General features: G+C 40.9%; 1 protein-coding gene and 1 pseudogene across 3 annotated transcripts in view; both read right to left on the reverse strand.

Annotated features, from left to right (window-relative positions):
- The window catches only part of ZNF81 (zinc finger protein 81), a 72,940-nt gene that overhangs the window by 22,307 nt on the left and 25,100 nt on the right, over window positions 1–25,533 (reverse strand). For both annotated transcript variants that reach the window (XM_081221454.1, XM_081221455.1), the window contains exon 3: window positions 6,760–6,886. In XM_081221454.1, the coding sequence (XP_081077580.1) occupies window positions 6,760–6,886 (127 nt within the window). The remainder of the gene's footprint in view (window positions 1–6,759; window positions 6,887–25,533) is intronic.
- On the reverse strand, window positions 18,069–18,953 carry LOC308609166 (caspase-3-like; annotated as a pseudogene). Its single transcript has one exon. The product of its transcript is annotated as a caspase-3-like (transcript).

Consider the following 25,533-nt stretch of genomic DNA (forward strand, 5'->3'; position numbering starts at 1 on the left):
GAGGGGACACAATTCAACCCATAAGAGCCGGCCCTCTGATGCCCCCAAATTCATGTCCTTCCCATATGCAAAATACACTAACCCCATCCCAGTATCCCCCAAAGTCTTAATCATCCCAGCATCAACTCTTATGTCTAAAATCTCATCTAAACGCCAACTCAAAGTCTCAAATCACATCATCTAAATCATCCAAATCTTACAGGTGAGACTTGAGTATGAGTCATTCTGGGACAACATTCCTCTCCATGCAAACCTGTGGAAACACATGAGTTATCTGCTTCCAAAATACAGTGGTAGAACAGGCAGAGGATAGATACTCCCATTCCAAAAGGGAGAAATTAGAATTTAAAAAGGGATGGGAGGGCTTCCCTGGTGGTGCAGTGGTTGAGAGTCCGCCTGCCAATGCAGGGGACATGGTTTCATGCCCCGGTCCGGGAAGATCCCACATGCCGCGGAGCGGCTAGGCCCGTGAGCCATGGCCGCTGAGGCTGCACGTCCGGGGCCTGTGCTCCACAACAGGAGAGGCCACAACAGTGAGGGGCCCGCGTACGGCAAAAAAAAAAAAAAAAAAAAAAAAAAAGGGGATGGGAGGTCTCAAGCAAGTCTGAAACTTAGCAGGGCAAATTCCATTAGATTTTAAGGCTTCACAATAATTCTCATGGGTACAACACTCTGTCCTCCAAGCCCACCAGGGTGGTAGCCCCACCCACTCGGCCCCAGGCCAGGAGTGGCACCACTTACTATTACCACTAGTGACCCATTTGCAAAAATTTTGCTTCCTGTACCGGCAAACTTATGCTCTGCTGTTCTATACGTTTTAGTTCCAAAGGGAGGAACACTTCCACCGAGAGACACAACAATGATTCCATTGAACTGGAAGTTAAGTCTGCCACCTGGACATCTTGGTCTTTTCATGCCTCTGAATCAACAGACAAAGAAGGGAGTAACTGTGCTGGCTGTGGTGGTTGATCTTGACTACCAAGGGGAAATTGGATTGCTATATCATGATGGAGGTAAAGAAGAGTATGTCTAGAATACAGGAGACCCCATAAGGCATACTATCAAGCCCTGTGATTAAAGTCAATGGAAAACTACAACAGTTCAACTCAGGCAGCACTACTAATGGGCCAGACCCTTCAGGAATAAAGTTTTGGGTCATCCCACTTGGTAAAAAACCACAACCAGCTGAGGTGCTTGCTGAGAGCAAAGGGAGCAAAGAACGGGGTAGTGGAAAAAGGAATTCTGCTTCAGGACTGCGACATAAGAAATCTGCCTAGATTGCAGTCCGTGGCCTGCCCTGTGGATTTCAGATTCAAAAGTTCGACATCAACTCACCTGAATTTCCAGCCTGTTGGCCTGCCCTTCAGGCTTGCCAGTCCCCACAACTGGGTGAGCTGGTTCCTTAAAATAAATCTCTCCCCCCTACTCTGTATTTATGTACACACGTGCGCATGCACGTATGTGTATACTCTCTATATGTATATACCCGTATCCTATTGGTTCTATTTCTCTGCAGAACCATAATACAGAGTTTGGTACTGAGAGGGGCTCTAGAGGAACAGAATCTCAAGGATGGGTTTTCTGAATTAGTTATGGGATTTCTGGAATTGGTTCCTTATTCTGATTAGATTCAAAAGCACTAATGACTCTATTTCAGTAGTAAGGAGGGCACTAATAGTCCCTGGTGTGACATGGCAATAGAGATATCCAAAATATCAACACTGGATACTCCTAATCAAATGCTTATAAGAAGTGAGGTTCTGGATAACCTTGTATTTGATACCTTGGAAATTTTTGTCAAACTTCCAAGTATAATAAGATTGCCTGGTTGCTCCTAATTGTGCTGGATGAAGTGGGGAAAGAAAAGGATGAGCTCAGGGATTTGATTTTCCAGATCACGCATCGTGTAAGTGACCTGAAAATTTCTCTGTCTGTCCTGAAAGTAACCCTTAGCTCCTGTAGCTGCAGAGCTGAGATGGCTGAAAACCAAACCCGGAGTCTCATCCTGTGAGTGGCTAAATTACAACACAAATTGAATTCCCAACCTCACAGAGTGTCTGCTGTTAAAGGAGAGCATTGATGAGGAAGGAACAGGATCCTGAAAACTGGAATGGAGACATATGAGGACACTGAACTTCTAAATTCAGATGAGCCTTTGCCAGTAGAAGCAGCCCTTTTACCCTCAACTGAGAAGTTTAACCCTCCTCTGCCAGAGGAGCCTGCAGTGGGCTCCCCTGAGGGACTTGCCTTGTAAGGTACTGCTGGTTCCCCTCAGGACCTATGCCTACCACCCTTCTTTGCTTCCAGACCTATAACTAGACTTAAGTCTCATCAAGGCCCAAGGGTGAGGTACAGAGTGTGACCCATGAGGAGGTGTGAGATACTCCAAAAGAACAGCATGATTTGTTCAATCTATACGGACAGAAATCGGGGGAATATGTGTGGAAATGGATATTAAGAGTGTGGGATAATGGAAAGAACATAAAGTTGGATCAGGCCAAAATTATTGATATGTGTACACTAAGCAGATTCTGAATGTAATGTTGCCACTTGAGGGGTTAGGAAGGGCTGAAACAGTGTGTTTGGCTGGTTGGTTGAAACATGGACCAAAACATGGCCCACACTAAATGCAGCTGAATTGCCAGGACTACTTTGGTGTACTACAGAGGAAGGCATCCAAAGGCTTAGGGAGATTGGAATGTTAGAGTGGATTTATCGTGGAAGGTCTGCTCACTCACACTGGGAGGGTCCAGAGGCACACCTGTCAGGATGACTGTGACTAATAAATTTGTGAAGGGGCCCCGGGTAATCTGTGATTGCTCTTTGCTGTAGGTCAGAAATTTCAGTGGGAACTTCTGCCAGTGAACTGGGAAACCTAAATGCAATGGGAGTAATTGGATCCTGGGGTGGCAGGGGCCAAACGGAGGCACTGAGTTGTCAAAGGCAAGGTGGATGCGGTTACCACAGGGTCAAAGCAGTAATCAGAAAAGTCCGATTCACACATAAGAGTAGAAGTTTTTATAATACTGTTTTAATTCATTCTCCTACTCATTAGACTTCAGACATCTTTCAAAACAAACCTTTATCTTAGTGTTCCATTATTTAAGAGATAACCTTCTTTCAAGGCAGCAGAGTTAGGACAGTCTAAGAAAAGCAGGACAAAACCAGTATACGAACATTTAGCAAAGAACAGTTTTCAGATATTTATGAAACTATGCTACATACTCATATATTTATGTGTTATATGTCTATACCTCTCTATCCTTCTCTCTAACACTATATGAGAATAGGGGGAATAGCATTAAATATAACACCTGTTACAGAGTGGTTCATCTGCTCACAGACAGACATATCAACAAATTAAGAGCAAGGAAAGGGGAAATAAAAGAATACTGAGTATTCATTATGTACCAGACACTGCCCTAGGCACTTTAGATAAATTCATTCATTTCATCTTCAAAATAACTCTCCTCTTAGTCCCTTTAGATAAGGCAACTGAGGCTCAGAGAGGTAAAATTCCAAAATCACATAGCCAGTAAGAGGCTTAGTTATTCACTCAACAAGTGGCTGGGTGAAGATTTAGACTTCTTTCTCATATACCATACTACTGTCAAATAGGAAAAAATGCATACATATCTTTAATATACATTAGAAATAAACCAAACTTTCTGCGCTGCCAAAAAAACAAACAAACAAACAAAATACCCAGTCCAATTCACAGAGATCTATGGGGTTGGCTAGTTGATCCTGACATCCCTAGAAAAGAAACAGGTGGGCAATCTACTAAATTCTTACTTGATCTGTATGAGGAGAAGAGTCCTAGGTCAAGTGAACAGAAGTCTAACTTGAAACATCAAAACACAGAGTCCTGGCTCCTCAATCAATTCTCAGACTTGAGTCAGTTTATATACCCGGAATGAACACTTTTGAGTGAAGGGGAGGCTGGGTCCCTGAAGGAAGGAACCCATGACGCTGCCAAAAATTTATACTACTAACCTTTCTCCCAATCTCCCCTAAAGGGACCTATAGCCCTTTACAGGGTACCTGTGCGTTGGGGAAAAAAACAATGAGGCTTACCAGATATCACTGGACCCTGGCACTGAACTGACACTAATTCCAAAAGACCCAAAACATCACTGTGGCCCAGCAGACAGCGTAGGGGCTTATAAAAGTGAAGTGATCAATGGAGTTTTCGCTCAGGTCCATCACACACAGTGGGCTCAGTGGATCCCCAAACCCATCTTGTGGTTATTTCTCTGGTCCAGGAATGCATAATTGGAATACACATACTCAGCAACAGGCAGTATCCCCATATTGGTTTCCTGACCTATGGAGTGAGGTGTTTTATGGTGTGAAATGCCAAGTGGAAGCCACTAGAACTGCCTCAAACTTGGAAAATGGTAAACCGAAAGCAGTACCGCATTCCTGAAGGACTGCAGAGATTACTGCCCCCATCAAGGACCTGGAGGATGCAGGGTAATGGTTGCACTACATCCCTATTCACCGTGCCTATTTGGCCTGTGCAGAAGATAGTAGATTATCACAAACTCAACCTGGTAGTGACTCCAACAGAAGCTGCTGTACCAGATATGGTTTTGTTGCTTGAGCAAATGAACGCACTCCTTGATACCGGGTATGTAGCTATTTATCTGGCAAATGCTTTTTTTAAAAAACAATACCTGTTAGTCAAGACCAGCAGAAGCAGTTTTCTCTCCATTAGCAAGGCCAGCTATACACCTTCACTATCCTACCTCAGAGGCAGATCAACTCTCCAGTCCTATGTCATAATTTAGTCTGCAGGGATCTTGATCAACTTTCCCTTCCACAGGACATCACATCGGTCCATTATATGGATGATACTATGCTCATTAGACCTAGTGAGCAAGGAGGAGCAACTACTCTAGACTTATGGATAAGACATTTGTGTGGCAGAAGGTGGGAAATAAATCTGACAAAAATTTAGGGGCCTTCTATCGCAGTGAAATTTCTAGGGGTCCAGTGGTGTGGGATATGTTGAGATATCCCTTCTAAGGTCTTGAAGAGTAAGTGTTTGTGTCTGGCTCTTCCATAAACAAAAGGAGGGGCAACATCTGCCTCTCAGTGCTGCTCGTAAGGGGCCCAAGTCCTTATGATGGAGGCCCAGCCTGTGGATGGTGTGAGGCCAGGAGCCGCCCTTGGAGCACTGAGACTGGGTCCTCCCAGAGTCGTGTTGCTTGAGAATGTGCCCAAAGTGGGTGGTAAGCTCCGTCTAAGGCTAAATACTGGCTCAAAATTGATAGTCAACAAGTACCATAAGGGACAGTTGAAGAGTGTTCAAGAGAGCATGTTAAGAGGTGTGACCTCAGATCAGATGTGGCGACCTCACACCTGGGTGGTGGCCCTGCCCTCTTAGCTCTGGAACCAATTAGGTGGCTTACCTTCTGGAAACAAAGAGATGACAGTCAGTCACCCTGCATCTTCCCAGTCTGTGCCCTCTGGGTGTGTGATGGCAGTGACAGCCCTGCTGGCTTCTGAACCATCTGGGGGTCATTCATCCCTTTTCTTGAAGGGTGTTCACAGCCAAATAGCTTTACTGGACTGTTTCCTGTCTGTAGAATCCCAGAACCCCAGCCTTCCTTCCTTTTTCCCTGCCTCCGTCCTCTTCAGCCCAAGCTGGCAGCATTTCTCCTGAGATAGTTAACTGGATCCACAAATCATATACCTAATCTTTTTAGCAACTGGTTGTCCAGCCACACCCTTGGTGCTCTTTTCAGAGTACACCTTCTTATATTTTGCAGTAATGGATAGGCTAAGAATTTTCCAAATCTTCATATTCTAGTTCCTTTTTACTAACAATTTCTTCTTCAATTTCTCTCTTTCCTCTAGCATTTTACTGTAAGTATGAAGCAGAAACCAAGCCCTGCCTTTAACACTTTGCTTAGAAATCTCCTCAGCTAAATATCCAAATTCATCACTCACGACTTCTGTTTTCTACCCAAGAGAACACAATTCAGCCAAATTCTCTGCCACTTTATAATAAGAATCACCTTTCCACCAGTTTCCAATTATATGTTCCTCACTTCCATCTGAGACCTCACCAAAAACACCTTTAACACTCCTATTTCTACCAACAGTTTCTCTGAGGCAATCTAGACATTTTCTGTCAAGCACCCGAAAATCTTGCCAGCCTCTACCCATTGCCCAATTCCAAAGCCACCTCCATGGTTTTTGTAGGTATTTGTTACGGCAGCACCCCACTTCCCAGTACAGAAAGCTGTGCTAGTTTCCTAGGGCTGTTGTAACAAAGTACCACGAACTGGGTGGCTCAGAACAACAGAAATTTATTGTCTTGAAGTTTTGAAGGCCAGAAGTCTGAAATCAAGGTGTAAGCAGGGCCATGCTCTTTTTGAAGGTGCTAGGGAGGGAACTGTTCCATGCCTCACTCCTGGCTTCTCGTGGCCTCAGGCATTTCTTGTCCTATAGATGCATCACTCCAGTCACATGGTCATCTTTTCCTTGTATGTCTTCACATTGCCTTCCCTCTGTGTTTCTGTGTCTCTGTGTCTAGATGTCCCTTTTTTATAAGGATGCGAGGCATATTGGATTAGGGCCCATCTAATGACCCTGTTTTTGCTTGATTACTTCTGGAAAGACCCTATTTCTAAATAAGGTCACATTCAGAAGTAGTGGGGGTTAGGACTTCAACATATTTTCCTTGGGGGGGGGCACAATTTTACCCATAACAAGGTCCTTGTAGGTTCACAGAGTGGCTCTGCTTACCCAGTGAGAGGAGGTGGCTATAGTTCTCCAGCATCACGTCCTGGTACAGGCGCCTTTGAGTAGAATCCAGCTGCTGCCACTCCTCCCTGCTGAAGTCCACAGTCACGTCCTCAAAGGACACTGACACCTGTAACAACACAATCCCGTTCAGGGTGACATGGTCAGCGTGGGGGGATAGGGAAGAGATAGATAGAAAATTGTTTTTAGTAATTTTTACCATAATATCCCATAGGGTATGCCTAGTAAATACCTACTTATACATAATGTACAGAATACAAATATCTAATTGGAAATTTCTGCTATTCATTGTGTACAACACTTAGTCTTTCATTTTTTAAAATAATATTTCTTTGTCACAGTTTACCCTTCCCCCTCCCCATATCCTCAAGTCCATTCTCTAGTAGGTCTGTGTCTTTATTCCTGTCTTACCCCTAGGTTCTTCATGACATTTTTTTTCTTAAATTCCATATATATGTGTTAGCACAGGGAGATCAGCTCGGTGCTTTGTGACCACCTAGAGGCATGGGATAGGGAGGGTGGGAGGGAGGGAGACGCAAGAGGGAAGAGATATGGGAACATATGTATATGTATAACTGATTCACTTTGTTATAAAGCAGAGACTAGCACACCATTGTAAAACAATTATACTCCAATAAAGATGTAAAAAAATATTTCTGTACAGGATTTGAACTTGATCCTATTTTGTTGCTCATTTTAATGGGAATTTGTGTTTTATAACTTTTAGAAGGAAGCATGTACATTTTTTTTCCATTTTACATAGCTCCCTCTACTGCTGTTTTCATTTAGTCTTCAAAAATGTAGCCATTTTCTCTTGATGCCTTTTTTTTTGGCCAATTTTAATTTAATTCCATAGTGGTCAGAAAACATACTCTGTATGATTTCAACATATGTTCTATCCAGAAGAACGTTTCATGTGTCCCTGGAAAGGCATGCATATTCAGCTATTGGTGGGTGCAGTTATAATATATAAATCAACTTGATTGAGTGCTGTTGATATTTTATATCACTTTACTCATTTGTCTTCTACTTGTTCAGCCAATTATTTGTCAACTTTTTGGTAAAAATTGACAGGGAGATGTTAAAAGTTTATATGGCTATGCAAAGGAACTAGAATACACAAAGCAAGGATTAGCATGGAGGATTTATACTACGTAATGTTAAGACTTACTTTAAAGCTACAATAATCAGACAGTGTGCTACTGATCTAAGTACAGACACATATATCAATGGAACAGAATAGAGAATCCAGACACAGATCTGCACACATATGGACAACTCGTTTTTGACAAAGGTGCCAAAGTGATTCAACGGGGGAAAGGAAAAGTCTTTTTAAAAAATTGTGCTGGAACAAATGGATATGAGTTTTGGAGGAAAAAAACAAACCCTGACCCACATCTCACACCATATACAAAAATTAACTTTAGTGTTCTCACCACACACACACACACACACACTCAAATGAAGCAACTCTGTGAGGTGATGAATGTATTAAGTAACTCGATTGTGGTATAAAAACAAATATATAGATCAACAGAACAGAAAGCCCAGAAATCAACCCACACATATACGGTCAATTAACTTATGACAAAGGAGCCAAGAATATAAAATGGGGAAAGGACAGTCTCTTCAATATATGGTGTTGGGAAAACTGGACTGCCACATGCAAAGGAATGAAACTGGAGCACTATCTTATACTACATGCAAAAGTTAACTCAAAATGGATTAAAGACTAGAACATAAGATCAGAAATCATACAACTCCTAGATGAAAACATAGGTGGTAACCTCCTTGACATAAGTCTTGGAGATGGATTTTTGGATTTGACACCAAAAGCAAAGGCAACAAAAACCAAAAATAAACAAGTGGGAATATACCAAAGTAAAAATCTTATGCACAGCAAATGAAACCTTCAACAAAATGACACAGCAGCCTACTGAATGGGAAAAAATATTTGCAAATCATATATCTGATAAGGGGTTAATATCCAAAATATATAAAAAACGCATACAACTCAACAGCAAAAAACCCCAAAAAATCTGATTAAAAAACGGGCAGAGGATCTGAACAGACATTTCTCCAAAGAGATATACAGATGGCCAACATGTGCATGAAAAGGTGCTCAATATCACTAATCATCAGGGAAATGCAAATCAAAACCACAATGTGGTATCACCTCATACCTGTTAGAGTGGCTAACATCAAAAAGACAAGAAATAACAAGTGTTAGTGAGAACACAGGAAAAAGGGAACCCTTGTGCACTGTTGGTGGAAATGTAAATTGGTGCAGTCACTATGGAAAACAAGATAGAAGTTCCTCAAAAAATTAAAAACAGGGGCCTCCCTGGTGGCGCAGTGGTTGAGAGTCCGCCTGCCGATGCAGGGGATACGGGTTCATGCCCCGGTCTGGGAGGATCCCATATGCCGCGGAGCGGCTGGGCCCGTGAGCCATGGCCGCTGGGCCTGCGCGTCCGGAGCCTGTGCTCCGCAACGGGAGAGGCCACAACAGTGAGAGGCCCGCATACCGCAAAAAGAGAAAAAAAAAAAAAATTAAAAACAGAACTAGTTATGACCAAGCACTTCCACTTCTGGGTATCTATCTAAAGAAAATGAATACATTAACTCAAAAAGATATCTGCACTCCCACGTTCACTGCAGCATTATTTACAATAGCCAAGATATAGAATCAACCTAAGCATCCATAAGTGGAAAAATGGATAAAGAAAACGTGGTGTGTGTGTATACACACACACACACATACACACACAATGGAATATTATTCAGCTATAAAAAAGAAGCAGGGCCTCCCTGGTGGCGCAGTGGTTGAGAGTCCGCCTGCCGATGCAGGGGATACGGGTTCGTGCCCCGGTCTGGGAGGATCCCATATGCCGCGGAGCGGCTGGGCCCGTGAGCCATGGCCGCTGGGCCTGCGCATCCGGAGCCTGTGCTCCGCAGCGGGAGAGGCCACAACAGTGAGAGGCCCGCATACCGCAAAAAGAAAAAAAAAAAAAAAAAAAAAAAAAAGAAGGAAATATTGCCATTTGCAACAACATGGATGGACCTTGAGGGCATTATGCTAAGTGAAATAAATCAGAGAAAGAAAATTCCATATGATCTCACTTATATGTGGAGTCTAAGAAACAGAAAAAAAAAAAAAAACAGAGCTCACAGATACAGAGAACAGTTGGTGGTTGCCAGAGCCAGGAGTGGGTGGTGGGTGAAATGCGTGAAGGGGTCAAAAGGTACAAACTTCCAGTTATAAAATACATAAGTCATGGGGATGTAATATACAGCATGGTAACTATAGTTAATAATACTGTATTGCTTATTTGAAAGTTGCTAAGAAAGTAAATCTTAAAAGTTGTCATCACAAGAAAAAAGTCTGTAATTATGTATGGTAATGGGTGTTAGCTAGACTTATTGTGGTGATCATTTCACAATATATACAGTATTGAATCATCATGTTATACACCTGAAACTAATATAATGTTATATGTCAATTATACCTCAATTTAAAAAAATAACCAAGTGAAAAGTCTAGAGCTGAAAAATATAATCTGGAACTAAAAAATTCACTAGGTGGGCTTAACAGCAGAAAGACTTAATGAATGTAAAGACAGACAAACAGAAATTGCCCAGTCTGAAAAGCAGAGAGAAAAAAATTGAAAATAATACAGTCCCAGGAATGGATAAGACAATATAAAAAGATCTAACATACATGTAACTGGAGAACCAGAAGGAGACATGAGAGGGGAAAGGGACAGAAAAATATATTTTTAAAAATAATAGGCATGGACTTCCCTGGTGGCACAATGGTTAAGAATCTGCCTGCCAATGCAGGGGACACGGGTTCGAGCCCTGGTCCGGGAAGATTCCACATGCTGTGGAACAACTAAGCCCGTGCGCCACAACTACTGAGCTGGCGCTCTAGAGCCCGTGAGCCACAACTACTGAGCCCGCGTGCCACAACTACTGAAGCCCGTGAGCCTAGAGCCCGTGGTGCTCTGCAACAAGAGAATCCACTGCAATGAGAAGCCTGTGCACCACAAAGAAGAGTAGCCCCCGCTCGCCGCAACTAGAGAAAGCCCGCACACAGCAACGAAGACCCAATGCAGACAAAAATAAATAAGTAAATAAATAAATTTATATAAAAAAATAAGAGGCAGAAACTTCCCAAATATGGTAAAAGACATAAATTTACAGATTCAAGCAGGATAAAACCACAGAAAACCACACCTATGCACACTATAGTCAAACTAATGAAAACCAAAGACGAAAAGAAAGCAGCCAGAAAACAAACAAACAAACAAAAAAAAGACATATTACATACAGGGAAATAGTGATTAAAATGACCACTCAGTGCTCAACAGAAGAAATAGAGGTCAAAATACAGAATACAAACTACAAAATTTTTACATGCTGAAGAAAATAAGTTTTATCTGGCTGGGCAAATTTAGGAGTTCCTTGATAAGTTCTTCATGGCTTTTGGTTCTACCCTCTGTGTTTTTGGTCCCACCTCTGAGCCATCTTTCCTATTTCATGAAAGGTTGAAAGGTAGCATTTCAGGAAAGGTAGCAGAAGAGTTTTCTCAGTCTGCTTCCTACCGGTAGAATTTTTTTTTTTTTTTTTTTTTTTTTTTTGCAATACGCGGGCCTCTCACCACTGTGGCCTCTCCTGCTGCGGAGCACAGGCTCCGGACGCGCAGGCTCAGCGGCCATGGCTCACGGGCCCAGCAGCTCAGCGGCATGTGGGATCTTCCCGGACCGGGGCACGAACCCGCATTCCCTGCATCGGCAGGCGGACTCTCAACCACTGCGCCACCAGGGAAGCCCCTACCGGTAGAATTTTGAAGGTCTGACATCTTGTTTCCATTTCTGTATTGTCTCTATCCCTTTAAGTCTAAGGTGGTAGTGTTTCTGTTCATATAATTTGCTCTAAAATTTTATGAGTTGTCTGTGAATCTCACTGGGTTCACTCCCTTAGATGAAAAGTGCACCTACAGATCTCTTTGAGATAAGCCATTCTTTATCTTGGACTCCTGCTGAAAGGGCTGAGGGAAACACTCTTAAGCTTCCTAGAGGCCCTCTTGTTTGACTGAGATCTATGAGGCACTCTTAATCTCTTCAAGGGGAGTTTTGTGTGGCTGAATGCTCTGGTCCTCTGATCTGAGGTCTTAAAAAAAGGTTGTATAGTCACATCTTTTGCTTTATTTCTAGATCATATTTTCCTGATAGTGTTTCAGAGCTATTTCTTAACTTTAGAATCTTGTGCTATCTGCAGAGGCTAATAATTTTCAAAACCATCAAGTCCTGGATCCTTTGTGTTTGACAGTCTTTCTCTCAATTTATCTCCTTTCACATTTCACTAAAAGCCGCAAGAAGAAACTAGATGCCTTCAACACTTTTCTTGGAAATATTAGATAGATCACCAAGTTCATGAAGCACAATTCCCTACTTTCCACATAACTGCAGATGACAGTGTTGCTAAGTTTTTATCACATAAGCTCCTCCAGTTTCCAAAACATGTTCTTTACTTCCTTTTGAGCCTTCATCAGCATCCTATAGTCCAAATTTCAACTAATAGTCTATTCAGGCAATTTAGGATTTCTCTAATATGCTCCTTAAAATCCTTCCAGCCTCCACCCACATCCAAGTTTGAAAGATATTCCCACATTTTTAGGTATGTTATGACAACACCCTACTCCCAGTACCAAAATCTGTGTTAGCTTTCTGTTTGATGCACAGCAAATTACCCTAAAACTTAGTGAGTTACAACAATATCCATTATCTCACAGTGGGTCAGGGGTCCAGGTGTGGCTTAGCTAGGTCCTCTCACTCGGGGTCTCTCAAAAGGCTGCAATCAAGATGTTGGCCAGGGCTGCGTTCATCTTGAACACTGACTTGGAATGACCCACTTCCAAGCTCAGGCAAGTGGTTGTTGATAACATTCAGTTTCTCGAGGTCTGTTGTACTGAGTGACTCAGTTCCTCATTGACTGTTGGCCAGTGGCTGCCCTCAGTCCTTTGCCATGTGGATCTCTCCATAGGGAAGTTCACAACATGGCAGCTTGTTTCATCAAAGCCAGCAAGTGAGAAGAGCCAGAGAGAGAGAGTGCCAGCAAGATGGAAGTTACAGTCTTTTATAACCAATCACATAAGTGACATCCCAACACTTTTACCTTATTCTGTTTCTTAGAAGCAAGTCACTAGGTCCAGCCCACATACAAAGGGGACTGGATTACACAAGGGTATGAATACCGAGAAGTGGGGATCACTGACAGCCAACTTAGAAGGCTGCTTACTAAAAAAAAATCAAAATTTGCATGAAGCAGATACAGATAAATTTCAAAGGAAATTTATAGCTTTAAATGCTTATATTAGAAAAGTCTAAAATCAATGACCTAAAATCTAACCTCAAGGAGCTAGAAAGTAAAAGACCAAATAAACCCAAAGAAGGTAAAAGAAAAGAACTAGCAAAGATCAAAAAAATTAATGAAATAGAAAACAAATGACAGAAAAAGTCAACAAAAAATTAATTCAAGCTGTATTATAGACCTAAACATAAAAACTAAAACTAAAAATGCCCCAGAAGAAAACATAAGAGAACATCTTTGCAATGCTGGGAAAAGCAAGGATTTCTTGACATAATACAAAAAGCAACGACCACAAAAGAAAATTTTGATAAATGGGACCTTATCAAAATTAAAACTTCTGCTCATCAAAAGATGTCATTAACTCATAGACATAGAGAACTGACTTGTGGTTGCCAAGGGGGAGGGGCAGTGGGGGAGGGATGGATTGGGAGTTTGGGGTTAGCAGATGCAAACTATTACATACAGAATGGATACACAACAAGGTCCTACTGTAGAGCACAGGGAACTATATTCAATAACCAGTGATAAGTCATAATGGAAAAGAATGTGAAAAAGAATATATATATGTATAACTGAATCACTTTGCTGTACAGCAGAAATGTTGAACACAACATTGTAAATCAACTATACTTCAATAAAATAAAGATTTTAAAAAGATGTCATTAAGAAAACAAAAAGCCAGGACACAGACTGGGAGAAAATATTTGCAATATGTATACAAAACACCCATATTAAGAATGTATAAAGAACTCCTACAAAGCAAAAAGAAGACATGTAACCCAATTTTTTTAAATGGGCAAAATATTTGAACAGACACACATGAAAAAGACATACCAATAAAGAATATTAAAAGATGTTCAACATCATTAGTTATAAGGGAAATGCAATTTAAACTACACTGAGATAGCACTATACACTCACTTTCAAAGCTAAAATTAAAAAGAAACTGAAAAATTGCTGGTAGAAATGTAAAACTGAACTATCACTCTGGAAACTTGTTTGGCAGTTCCTTTTTTTTTTTTTTTTTTTTTTTGGCTGTGTTGGGTCTTCGCTGCTGTGCGTGGGCTTTCTCTAGTTGTGGTGAGCAGGGGCTACTCTTCGTTGTGGTGCCTGGGCTTCTCATTGTGGTGGCTTCTCTTGTTGCGGAGCATGGGCTCTAGGCGTGTGGGCTCAGTGGTTGTGGCACGTGGGCCCTAAAGCATGCGGGCTCAGTAGTTGCAGTATGTGGGCCCTAGGGCACACAGGCTCATTAGTTGTAGCACACGAGCTTAGTTGCTCCACGGCATGTGGGATCTTCCCGGACCAGAGATCGAACCTGTGTCCCCTGCATTGGCAGGCGGATTCTTAACCACTGCCCCACCAGGGAAGTCCCTGGTTTGGCAGTTTCTAATAAAGTTAAATATACACCAGCCTGTAATCTGGCAATTCCATTCCTTGGTAGATACTAAAAAGAAATGACAACAATATATGCTCAGGAAAATTCCACAAGAATATTTATAGCAGGATTTATCATGATAAAAAAACTAGAAACATTCCAAATGTTCATCAGCAGGTAAATGCATAAACAAATTATAGTATATTCATATAATTGAATATTCAGCAATGAAAAAGAAAGAGCTACTGGTAGAACCAACAACCTGGATGACTCTCAAAAATTTACAAATAGAAGCCAAACACAGAGCCAAACACAAACCGTATGATTCTATTTATATGACAATCAAGGACCAGCAGAGCTAATCTATAGGGATTAAAAATATTAACAATGGTTGCCTCAGGGGGAGGATATTGACTGATTAAGCGGGAACCTTCAAGGGTGATGGACATGGTCTCTGTTTTAATTTGAGTGATGGGTATACATATTTGTCAAAATTCATTAAACTATACCATTTAAGATCTGGGTAATTCAATGTAGTTCAAATATAACTCATTTCAAAAAACACAAAAAAAGTGCATATTATAAATATATTCAGGGTACAATGTGGGCCCCAAACAGAAAACAGTCGATTCTACTGGGGATGTAGGTTTAGGTTCCATAGAGCTGGTACAGTTTAAACTGAATCCTGGAAAAAATAAGTGTGATAGAGATAAGTGGGGGAAAATGTTTTCCAGAAAAGACAAAGAGATTGGTGTGGAGACAGGAAAATACACAGTAATTTAGGAAAGAGCGAACAGCTTTGTGCAAAGGAGAGATTATATAATATGTCAAGGAGGCAATTATGAGAAAAAAAAAATCCAAGGAAGTAAGCTGGAGTCTGATCATGAAATAGTATGAATTCTTTTAGTAATAGATCACCACTGAAGTGTTTTTTTTAAGTTAAAATTTATATTTGGGAATAAAAATTCATAATAACAAATTTTTTTATAAAAGTGCCACACAGGAACACACCTTAAGATACTACTACCTGCTTCATTTACTTAGAAAAAGTTACAGACATAGTCAAAACAAATAGCTCTCATTTATAAATGTGAGTTCCTTTCTTTTAGCAAAAGAAAGCTCACAGGATTCTAAATAATTCATGGGACAAAAAAAGGAAATTTAAAAATATTTTTAGCTGAATGATAATTAAAAATGACATATTAAAAACTTTATTGCACAGCATGTGGTTTATTTCTGTAATCATTCCTTGTGCTCTTGAAAAGAATATGTACCCGGAAGTTGTTGGTTACAGTGCTCTGTATATTTTTGTTGGCTCAAGTTCACTAATTATGTTGTTCAGGTCTTTTATATCTACTGAATTTTTGCCTGTTTTTTCTTTCAGTAATTGAAAGAGGTATGTTAAATTTTCCACTATGAGTATGTATTTGATTATTTCTCTTTTTTTTCTCAGTTTATGTTTTATTATCTTGAGGCTATGTTATTAGCTGTGTACAGATATAAAATTTTATATTGTTTTGTTAAATTGGCTCTTTAATATTATGAAATATCTCTAGTAATAAATATTGCTTTAAAGAAAAAAAAGAAAAAGAAAGCTCACAGGAAATGTCAGACTGAAAACCAGCAGGATACAGCGATGCAGGGACAGCTCAACACCTCCTGAGCTAGAAGGCTCGGAGCCAGGCCTCCCTGGCTGGGGGCTGTGCTGCTTCTCCTCTCTGGCCTTCAGTTTCCCTGGCACCAAAGGAGGGAAGACTGGATGACTGATGAAGTCCTGGGTGCCATGGTCCTTTCTTTTCAGAGAACAGTATATGATCATAACAGTATCGTTCTCCTTTGATTGTAAATGTCAACAGAATACAACTTAACATGCTGAAAAATTTTACTACAAAGAGTGCTATGATTTTTCCCATACTCTGCAAAGGATGGATGAGGGCCCATATTATCAGGCCACACTCACTGCTTATATTGGAAAATGAGGAAATGCTAATGAAATTGCTTTTATGGGCTGACATTCATGGATGGCAGAAAGGGGCGTTCCAGAAGGAGTCCAGGATTTGCTCTTCAGGAGTATTTCAGCTCCCGGCCAAAGCTTGGTGGCCAAGTGCACACATGGGCACACCCATGCCTGCGTGCAGTCTGTAAAGGTCACTGAGCACTTGTTAACCTTGAAGGGGAAAGAGAAACCTCAGTATTTTCCCCCAACAACACTCCAAGCCTCTTGTAAATCGTATTCAAATTCATACACTTAAGCATTAATTTCTGACAGGCTGACAACCGCAGCCCTTCTCCCCCCTCAGTGTAAAGTGAGAAGTGAACTGTTATTCAGTGTATCCGTTACATTGGTAGTGGTGCTAAGTTTATTTTATATGATGTGCTATCTACAAAAAGGCAGATAAGAATTTGATTTAACATCCAGTTAAAAGCCATCTTTGAAAAATTAAAAAAAGAGTGCTATGATTTTTATTATGACTCTCACCATCTTTGGAAAATTTCCATTTCAGAAGTTTGATTTGGTTCACTTTCTTGGAGCTTCTTGCCTCGGGAGCATCCTCCACGCACACCAGTACCTATGAAGATAATTAGCCAGAATTCCTTTTCCTGAAGCCACAGTCTATGCCTCTGCCTTCATCACATAGGCTGTGCTGTGTCCCTGTTCAAGCTCAAACTATCTTCTAATTACTGAGTGCCCAGATGCTTGATTTACTGTTTCTTCCTTACACCTCACTGTGTATTCTGCAAGTTGTATTTTACTATGTTCCTACAGAGTTTCTTCAGTTCACGCTGCTATCAGTGTGATCCAAGTTTGAGGTTTTGACGTAAGAGCCCTTCAGATGTTCTGTGGGAATGCGAGGCCCAGCAGCTAGTGGGAAGAGTTGCATTTCAGAACTTATAGTCCTAACTGTCTCCCTCTATTAATGTTGCATTTAACCTTGAGAGCGTCAACTTAAGTTTTCTCACACATTTTCAATTAAAACATTTAGTTCCTTTTTCAATACTAAACATGATTTTTTCTTTTAACAACAAAGACATGCATCACAAAACCATGTGCTCAGAGAAGTGATGTAAAAATACCATTGTCTTATCTCCAAATACTAATTCTAAGATCAAAGTCTTCAAGCCTTTGACCACGCACAGGGACCACCAATTTCTAGGATACATTATTCCACATCATCATTTCTATAGTTTGACAAAAAACATAACACATTCTCTGATACAACAACATATCCATATCAATGAAATACATTACTGCAATGTTTAACTTTTTCCATAATTCCTTGAAAATCTGTAGCATAGCATAAGCACTAAAACTTGCTAATTATGAGAGCTGTTAATTTACAATCCTCTCATAATGACTGTACCACTATCCATTTTTATTTATTCTTAAATTCAATTTCAACTACCTGATTGTGTCTGAGGTAGCTTCATAGTAGTTTTATTGCTATGAAAGTGACATGTTTCCAAGTATCACCTGGGGGATTAGATTAGATTTAAATGAGAGAGGAAAATATAGTATCAGTTACACCGTTTCCTCACTTGGCATACAAATTTTTAAAAAAATCATCCATTTCTTTAGTGATTAAAACTACAGTTCTTTTGTGAGCATAGACACAATACAAGGAATCTGTTTCTTTGCGTGAAAAGAAGAATCAGTGGAAAAGGACTCGAATTCTATTGCTAGCTTTCGGTTAACCCAAATGAGAGTATGCATAAGCTCAAGCTTGTGAGCGTACTCTTTCAGCATTGCACAGAGTGACTGGATGAACCAGGATCCATGCTTTGGATTTCGCCAGGAATAGTAACCAGGTGCTGTAGAATATGCATACAAGAAGTCTGCCTCAACCGGTATTTTCTGACAGGCCGTGTCATCCTCAACACCACTTTCTGTCTCAATACCACAGTCCAGTCCTGTGCCTCAGCAGGCCTGAATAATGAAAAGTTTGGGTTTTCCAGTTAGACTTCTACAACAGTCCCCTCTGAAGAAACCTGTTAATGTTTTCAGATCAACAGGTCCATTTGTTCCAAAAATTTTTCCTTCCTCGCCATGGCTTAGAAGCACGCAAATATAACTGCTCCTTTTGCTATGATCTTCTTTAGAAACACTGTACATTAATTCCAAAATTTCTTCACATGTAAGATCATTTTTATTCCTGATTTCGTATTTCAAGTTTGTGAAGTTTTCCCAGAGGTTTGCTGAATCTACATCTGTACCAGACCGACACGACATCCCAGTACTTTCATGAAAGTTCTTGTTATTAATTATCATACATAAACCCATTTCAGGATAATCCATTTTGTAACTATCATCCAAGGATATTCCAGAATTCATTGATTTGCTTCCATGTAAGATCTTTGTCTCTGAAGTTTTAATGGATTTTGAATCCACTGAATTTTCAGTGTTCTCCATGGATACTTTTATTAATGTTCAGCCCCCATGCCGCAGCCACTGGCTGGCTGGGCTCGGCTCAGTTCCTGCTCTCTGAAGTGTTTTATATGCCAGGAAAGAGATATTACTTGAGTTTTACACTAAAATGATTATCCTTCCTCTAAGTACTGCATTTCAGGACACACCAATAGCTGATTACAGAAATTTATTCTTTCAGAAGTATTCCAGCTAATAAATGCTAATAAAAGCAAGAATCACCAACAGCTGCCAAAACCATTGGGTGAAAGAATAAAGGGACTTTAAAACCTATGGATTGGGTTGACAACACCTGAACATACTGAGAGAGACAACCAGGCATTATGTACCTTCTGGGGGGATGAACTAGCAAGCACTCAATACCACCTATGAAGTATGTTTGCCTAAAAATTGAATCTGCATTGATCAAGCCTCTAGATTTATCTGTTCACATTAAAATGGAGATCAAGCCTCTAGATTTATCTGTTCACATTAAAATGGGGATATGGGAACTATTAAATACTCCACAAGAATACAATTATCAAATTCTAAAATGTGGAACACAGCTCTGGGCAAATGGTCCAATTTCTTCAATAAATAAATAGTAAGGGGAAAAACAAGAGGGAGGAGAACTGGTTAGATCTGTTCCAGATTAAAAGGGACTTGAGAGACTACTGGGAGAAAATTCTCCACAAATCTCACATTTCTGTATATCTTTCAAGCAGACCCTTAACTGCCTTTTTTCCAAATTATCTTTTTAAAGATATTTATATAGTGAACAGGCTTAGAAGATAGAGTGCCCCTCTCCAGAGCAAAGGGCAGGTTATACTAGAAATTGTACTCAAGATATTTCTTCCTCAAGGCAAGGATCAGGCAGGCTTACTGCCCTTCATGAAAGGTTCGAGATCCACAAACTTGGGGTTCCTCTCCTATAATGGAATCCACTGCATGTGCAGGTATCACCTGGCCCTCTGCATCACCCTGTGGGAGTTGAGGCTTAGAGAACTGGTGCAAATGTTCACACTCTGGCTACCACTAATGCTGTGAGTATTCAAGTCCTTTGTCTCTGACTCAGGAGTTCATGTCTTCTACCAGCATCCATGAAACTGTGCCCAGCTAACTTGTTAGCTTGCAAGTAGGATAAAATCTCAGACCTTTCACAGTTCTTGGAAGTTTTGATGATTAGGATGGGCAGTGCAAGGGCTAACCAAGCACTTGGCCCAACAAGGATCCTGTAGGAGCCACAGGAGCTGTAGGAGCTGTAGGCTGACTGGTGTCCCACACCACCCTGCTGAGCCAGCAGGTCACTTCAAAATGATGGTGGAGTAGAAGGACATGAGCTCACCCCCTTCTTATGAAAACACCAAAATCACAACTAATTGCTAAACAACCACTGACAAAAAAATGCTGGAACCTACCAAAAAAGGATACCCTACTCCCAAAGACAAAGAGGAGGCCACAGCAAGACGGTAGGAGGGGCGCAACTGTGATAAACACAAACCTCATACCTGCCAGGTGGGTGACCCACAAACTGGAAAACAATTATACCACAGAAATTATCCCCCAGGAGTGAAAGTTCTAAGCCCCACGTCAGGCTCCCCAGCCTGGGGGTCTGGCAACAGGAGGAGGAGCCAGAGAATCTAGATTTGAAGTCTAGTGCAGTTTGATCATAGGACTTCCACAGGGCTGGGGGAAACAGAGACTCCACTCTTGGACGGCACACACAAAGTCTTGTGCGCACCAGGACTCAGGGGAAAAAGGCAGTGACCCCATAAGAGACTGGGCAAGACCTACCTGTTAGTATTGAAGGGTATTCTGTGGAGGTGAGGGGTGGCTGGGGCTCACTGCGTGGACAAGGACACTGGCAGCAGCAGTTCTGGGAAGTATCCATTGGTGTGAGCCCTCCCGGAGGCCATTAGCCCCACCAAACAGCCTGTAGGCTCCAGTGCTGGATCGCCTCAGGCCAAACAACAAACAGGTTGGGAACACAGCCCCATCCATCAGCAGACAAGCAGATTAAAGTTTTACTGAGCACAGCCCTGCCCACCAGAGGGACAAGACCCACTTCCACCCACCACCAGTCCCTCTTAGCAGGAAGCTTGCACAAGTCTCTTAGTTAGCCTCATCCACCAGAGGGCAGACAGCAGAAGCAAGAAGAATTACAATCCTGCAGCCTGTGGAACGGAATCCACAATCACAGAAAATTAGGCAAAATGAAACGGCAAAGGAAGTGGAGATAGGCAACCTTCCGGAAAAAGAATTCAGAATAATGACAGTGAATATGATCCAATATCTCGGGAAAAGAATGGAGGTGAGGATCAAGAAGATGCAAGAAATGTTTAACAAAGACCTAGAAGAACTAAAGAACAAACAGAGATGAACAATACAGTAAATGAAATGAAAAATACATTAGGGGGAGGGTGGGAGGGAGGGAGATGCATGAGGGAAGGGATGTGGGAACAGATGTATATGTATGACTGATTCACTTTGTTATAAAGCAGAAACTAATTAAAAAAATAAATAAATAAACTTAAAAAAAAAAAAAATACATTAGAAGGAATCAATAGCAGAGTAAATGAGGCAGAAGAACAGATAAGTGACCTGGAAGACAGAATGGTGGAAATCACTGCCTCAGAACAGAATAAAGAAAAAAGAATGAAAATGAAGACAGTCTAAGAGACCTCTGGGACAACGTTAAATGCACTAACATTCATATTATAGGGATCCCAGAAGGAGAAGAGAGAGAGAAAGGACCTGAGAAAATAGTTGAAGAGATAATTGCTGAAAACTTCCCCAAGTTTTTGGCAAACAGTCACCCAAGTCCAGGAAGTAAGGAGAGTCCCAGCAGGATAAACCCAAGGAGGAACATGCCAAGACACATAGTAATCAAACTGACAAAAATTAAAGACAAAGGATAGGCTGTGCACAGAGATATGGCTTTCTGGAAAAGGAAGTATAAGGGACTCACAGACCTTCCTGCCCTGAAGATGTCCACATCCTAATCCCTGGAACCTGTGGATATGTTATACTACATGGCAATGGGGAATTAAGGTTGCAAATGGAATTAAGGTTGCTAATCAACTGACCCTGAGACAAGGAAATTATCTTGGACTATCCAGTTAGGGCCAATGTAAAGAGTCCTTAAAAGTGTAGGAGTGAGGTAGAAGTGAAGGTTAGAATGATATAGTGTGAGAAGAACTGACCCACTAATGCTGGCTTTAAAGATGAAGGGGACCATATCAAGGAATATATGTGGCCTCTAGAAGCTGGAAAGAGCAAAGAAATAGATAATTGAGCCTTCAAAAAGGAACCCACCCCTGCCAACATCTTAACTTTAGCTCAGTGAGAGCCATTTTGGACTTCTGAACTACAGAACTATAAGATAATAAATTTCTGTTGTTTTAAGCCACTGAGTTTGTGGCAATTTGTTAGAGCAATGATAGAAAACTAAGACAGGCAAATTAAGGAGATCTGAGGGAAGTCTATGGAATCAGTAGTGAAAATGTTCAACCAAATTGTATGGTCAACTGTTCAATATACGGTCTTCCACTTTACTGGCAGTCAATGAGGAGGAACTGGACAAGTTATTGCACACCAAGTACCACAAAGTAGGTTTAAAGACAGCTGTCTGAACAGTGTTCTGGTTGGTCCTAACTCTCATCCAGTCTGGGGGCTTCCTCACCAATCTTGTGGCCAATCTCAAGTCCACCCCATTGTAACAGCTAGGATAGGCATACCTCAGAGATATTGTGGGTATTCCAGACCACCACAATAAAGCAAATATTGAAATAAAGTGAGACACACAAATTTTTTGGTTTCCTAGTGCATATAAAAGTTATGTTTATACTATATTGTAGTCTATTAAGTGTGCAACAGAATTATATCTAAAAAAGAAATGTACATATCTTAATTTAAAAATACTTTATTGCTAAAAAAAACACTAACCATCATCTGAGCCTTCCACAAGTCATAATCTTTTTGCTGGTGGAGGGTCTTGCCTCGATGTTGGTGGCTGCTGACTGATCAGTGTGGTGGTTGCTGAAGGCTGGGCTGGCTGTGGCAATTTCCTAGTAGAACATAACAGTGAAGTTTGCCTCATTGACTGACTCTTCCTTTCATGAATGATTTCTCTGTAGCATGCAATGCTGTTTGATAGCATTTTAACCACAGTAGAACTTCCTTCAAAATGCAAGTCAGTCTTCTCAAACCCTGCCACTGCTTTATCAACTAAGTTTATGTCATATTCTAAATCCTTTGTTGTCATTTCTTTACTGGTGAGCTTTCCCATTCATAATTTTCTTGTTCCTATTTGTGGCCTTTTCTTTTCCCTAGAGAAGTTCCTTTAGCATTTGCTGTAAAGCTGGTTTGGTGGTGCTGAATTCTCTTAGCTTTTGCTTGTCTGTAAAGCTTTTGATTTCTCCATCAAATCTGAATGAGAGCCTTGCTGGGTGGAGTATTCTTGGTTGTAGGTTTCCCCTTCCATCACTTTAAATATATCGTGCCACTCCCTTCTGGCCTGCAGAGTTTCTGCTGAAAAAATCAGCTGATAACATTATGGGGATTCCCTTGTATGTTATTTGTTGCTTTTCCCTTGTTGTTTTTAATATTTTCTCTTTGTCTTAAATTTTTGTCAATTTGATTAATATGTGTCTTGGCATGTTGGGTTTATCCTGTATGGGACTCTCTGCACTTCCTAGTCTTGGGTGACTGTTCCCAAGAAAATGCTAGGGAAGTTTTCAGCTATTGTCTCTTCAAATATTTTCTCAGGCACTTTCTCTCTTTCTTCTCCTTCTGGGCCCCCTATAATGCAAATGTTGGTGTGTTTAATGTTGTCCCAGAGGGCTCTTAAACCATCGTCATTTCTTTTCATTCTTTTTTCTTTATTCTGTTCTGAGGCAGTGATTTCCACCATTCTGTCTTCCAGGTCACTTATCCGTTCTTATGCCTCATTTATTCTGCTATTGATTCCTTCTAGAGAATTTTTAATTTCACTTATTGTGTTGTTCAACTCTATTTCTTTGTTCTTTATATCTTCTAGCTCTTTGTTAAACATTTCTTGTATCTTCTTGGTCTGTGCCTCCATTCTTTTTCCGAGATCTTGAATCATCTTTACTATCATTACTCTGAGTAATTTTTCAGGTAGATTGACTATCTCCACTTCACTTAGTTGTTTTTCTGGGGTTTTATCTTGTTCCTTCATCTGGCATATATTCCTCTGCTGTCTCATTTTGTCTAACTTTCTGTGTTTGTGGTCTCCGTTCTGCAGGCTGCACGACTGTAGTTCCTCTTCCTTCTGGTGTCTGCCCGCTGGTAGGTGAGGCTGGTCTAAGAGGCTTGTGTAAGCTTCCTGGTGGGAGGGACTGGTGCCTCGATTCTAAACTAACTTCTTAATCAATTGACACCCAGTGGATTTGGCACATGTTTCATTCCATTTCTAGTTATAGAGACTGAGCAGTCCAAGAACAAAGGGCCAGCATGAAGGTTCTGGTGAAGGTCTGATTCCTACTCACTGTGTCTTCAGGTTGTGGAAGCAGCAGAGATTTTTAAAATAGGAGATTCCCAGAGAATTCACAGAAGGCGACTTGATGGAGGTGAATACTTCCCAACCAGTGCCAGACAATGAGGAGGAAGAAGATATAGAAAAAGCAGCACCAGAAAACAAACTGACATTAGGCAATCTGGCAGAAGGGTTCTGACTCTTCAAGACTGCTTCTGATCATCAAAAATTCTAGAAACAATAAATGCTGGAGAGGGTGTGGAGAAAAGGGAACACTCTTGCACTGCTGGTGGGAATGTAAATTGATACAGCCACTATGGAAAACAGTATGGAGGTTCCTTAAAAACTATAAATAGAAGTACCATACGACCCAGCAATCCCACTACTGGGCATATACCCTGAGAAAACCATAGTTCAAAAAGAGTCATGTACCAAAATTGCAACTCTATTTATAATAGCTAGTGCGAAGCAGCTGCATGGCACAGGGAGATCAGTTCACTGCTTTGTGACCACCTAGAGGGGTGGGATAGGGAGGGTGGGAGGGAGGGAGATGCAAGAGGGAAGAGATATGGGAACATATGTATATGTATAACTGATTCACTTTGTTATAAAGCAGAAACTAACACACCATTGTAAAGCAATTATACTCCAATAAAGATGTTTAAAAAAATGTAGGCTCTGAAGTACAGCACAGGGAACTTGACTCAATATTCTGTAATAACCGAAATGGGAAAAGTATTATGTATATGTATAACTGAATCACTTTGCTGTACACCTGAAACTAACAGAGCATTGTAAATCAACTATGCTCCAATAGAAAATAAAAATTAAAATAAATAGAAATTAGAGGGGAAAAAGAATGTGAAAAAAAAAGACTGCTTTTGACTTCTTTAACAACATGGATCCTTCGATGATAGGGGCACTGAAACTAATGCAAATGGTGGAGGAAGGATTGGTACTGTGTAGAAACATTTTCAGAGACATGAATAAGCACAAGTCAGACAGAAATCATGATGTGTTTCCATAAAGTTACACCGAGTGTGCCTGCCTCTCCTGCCCCCCCTTCCACCTCCTCCACCTCTGCTGCCCCTGAGACAACAAGACCAACTC

This window comes from Mesoplodon bidens (genome assembly GCF_964165515.1).
Source record: "Mesoplodon bidens genome assembly, chromosome: X".
Taxonomy (NCBI): domain Eukaryota; kingdom Metazoa; phylum Chordata; class Mammalia; order Artiodactyla; family Ziphiidae; genus Mesoplodon; species Mesoplodon bidens.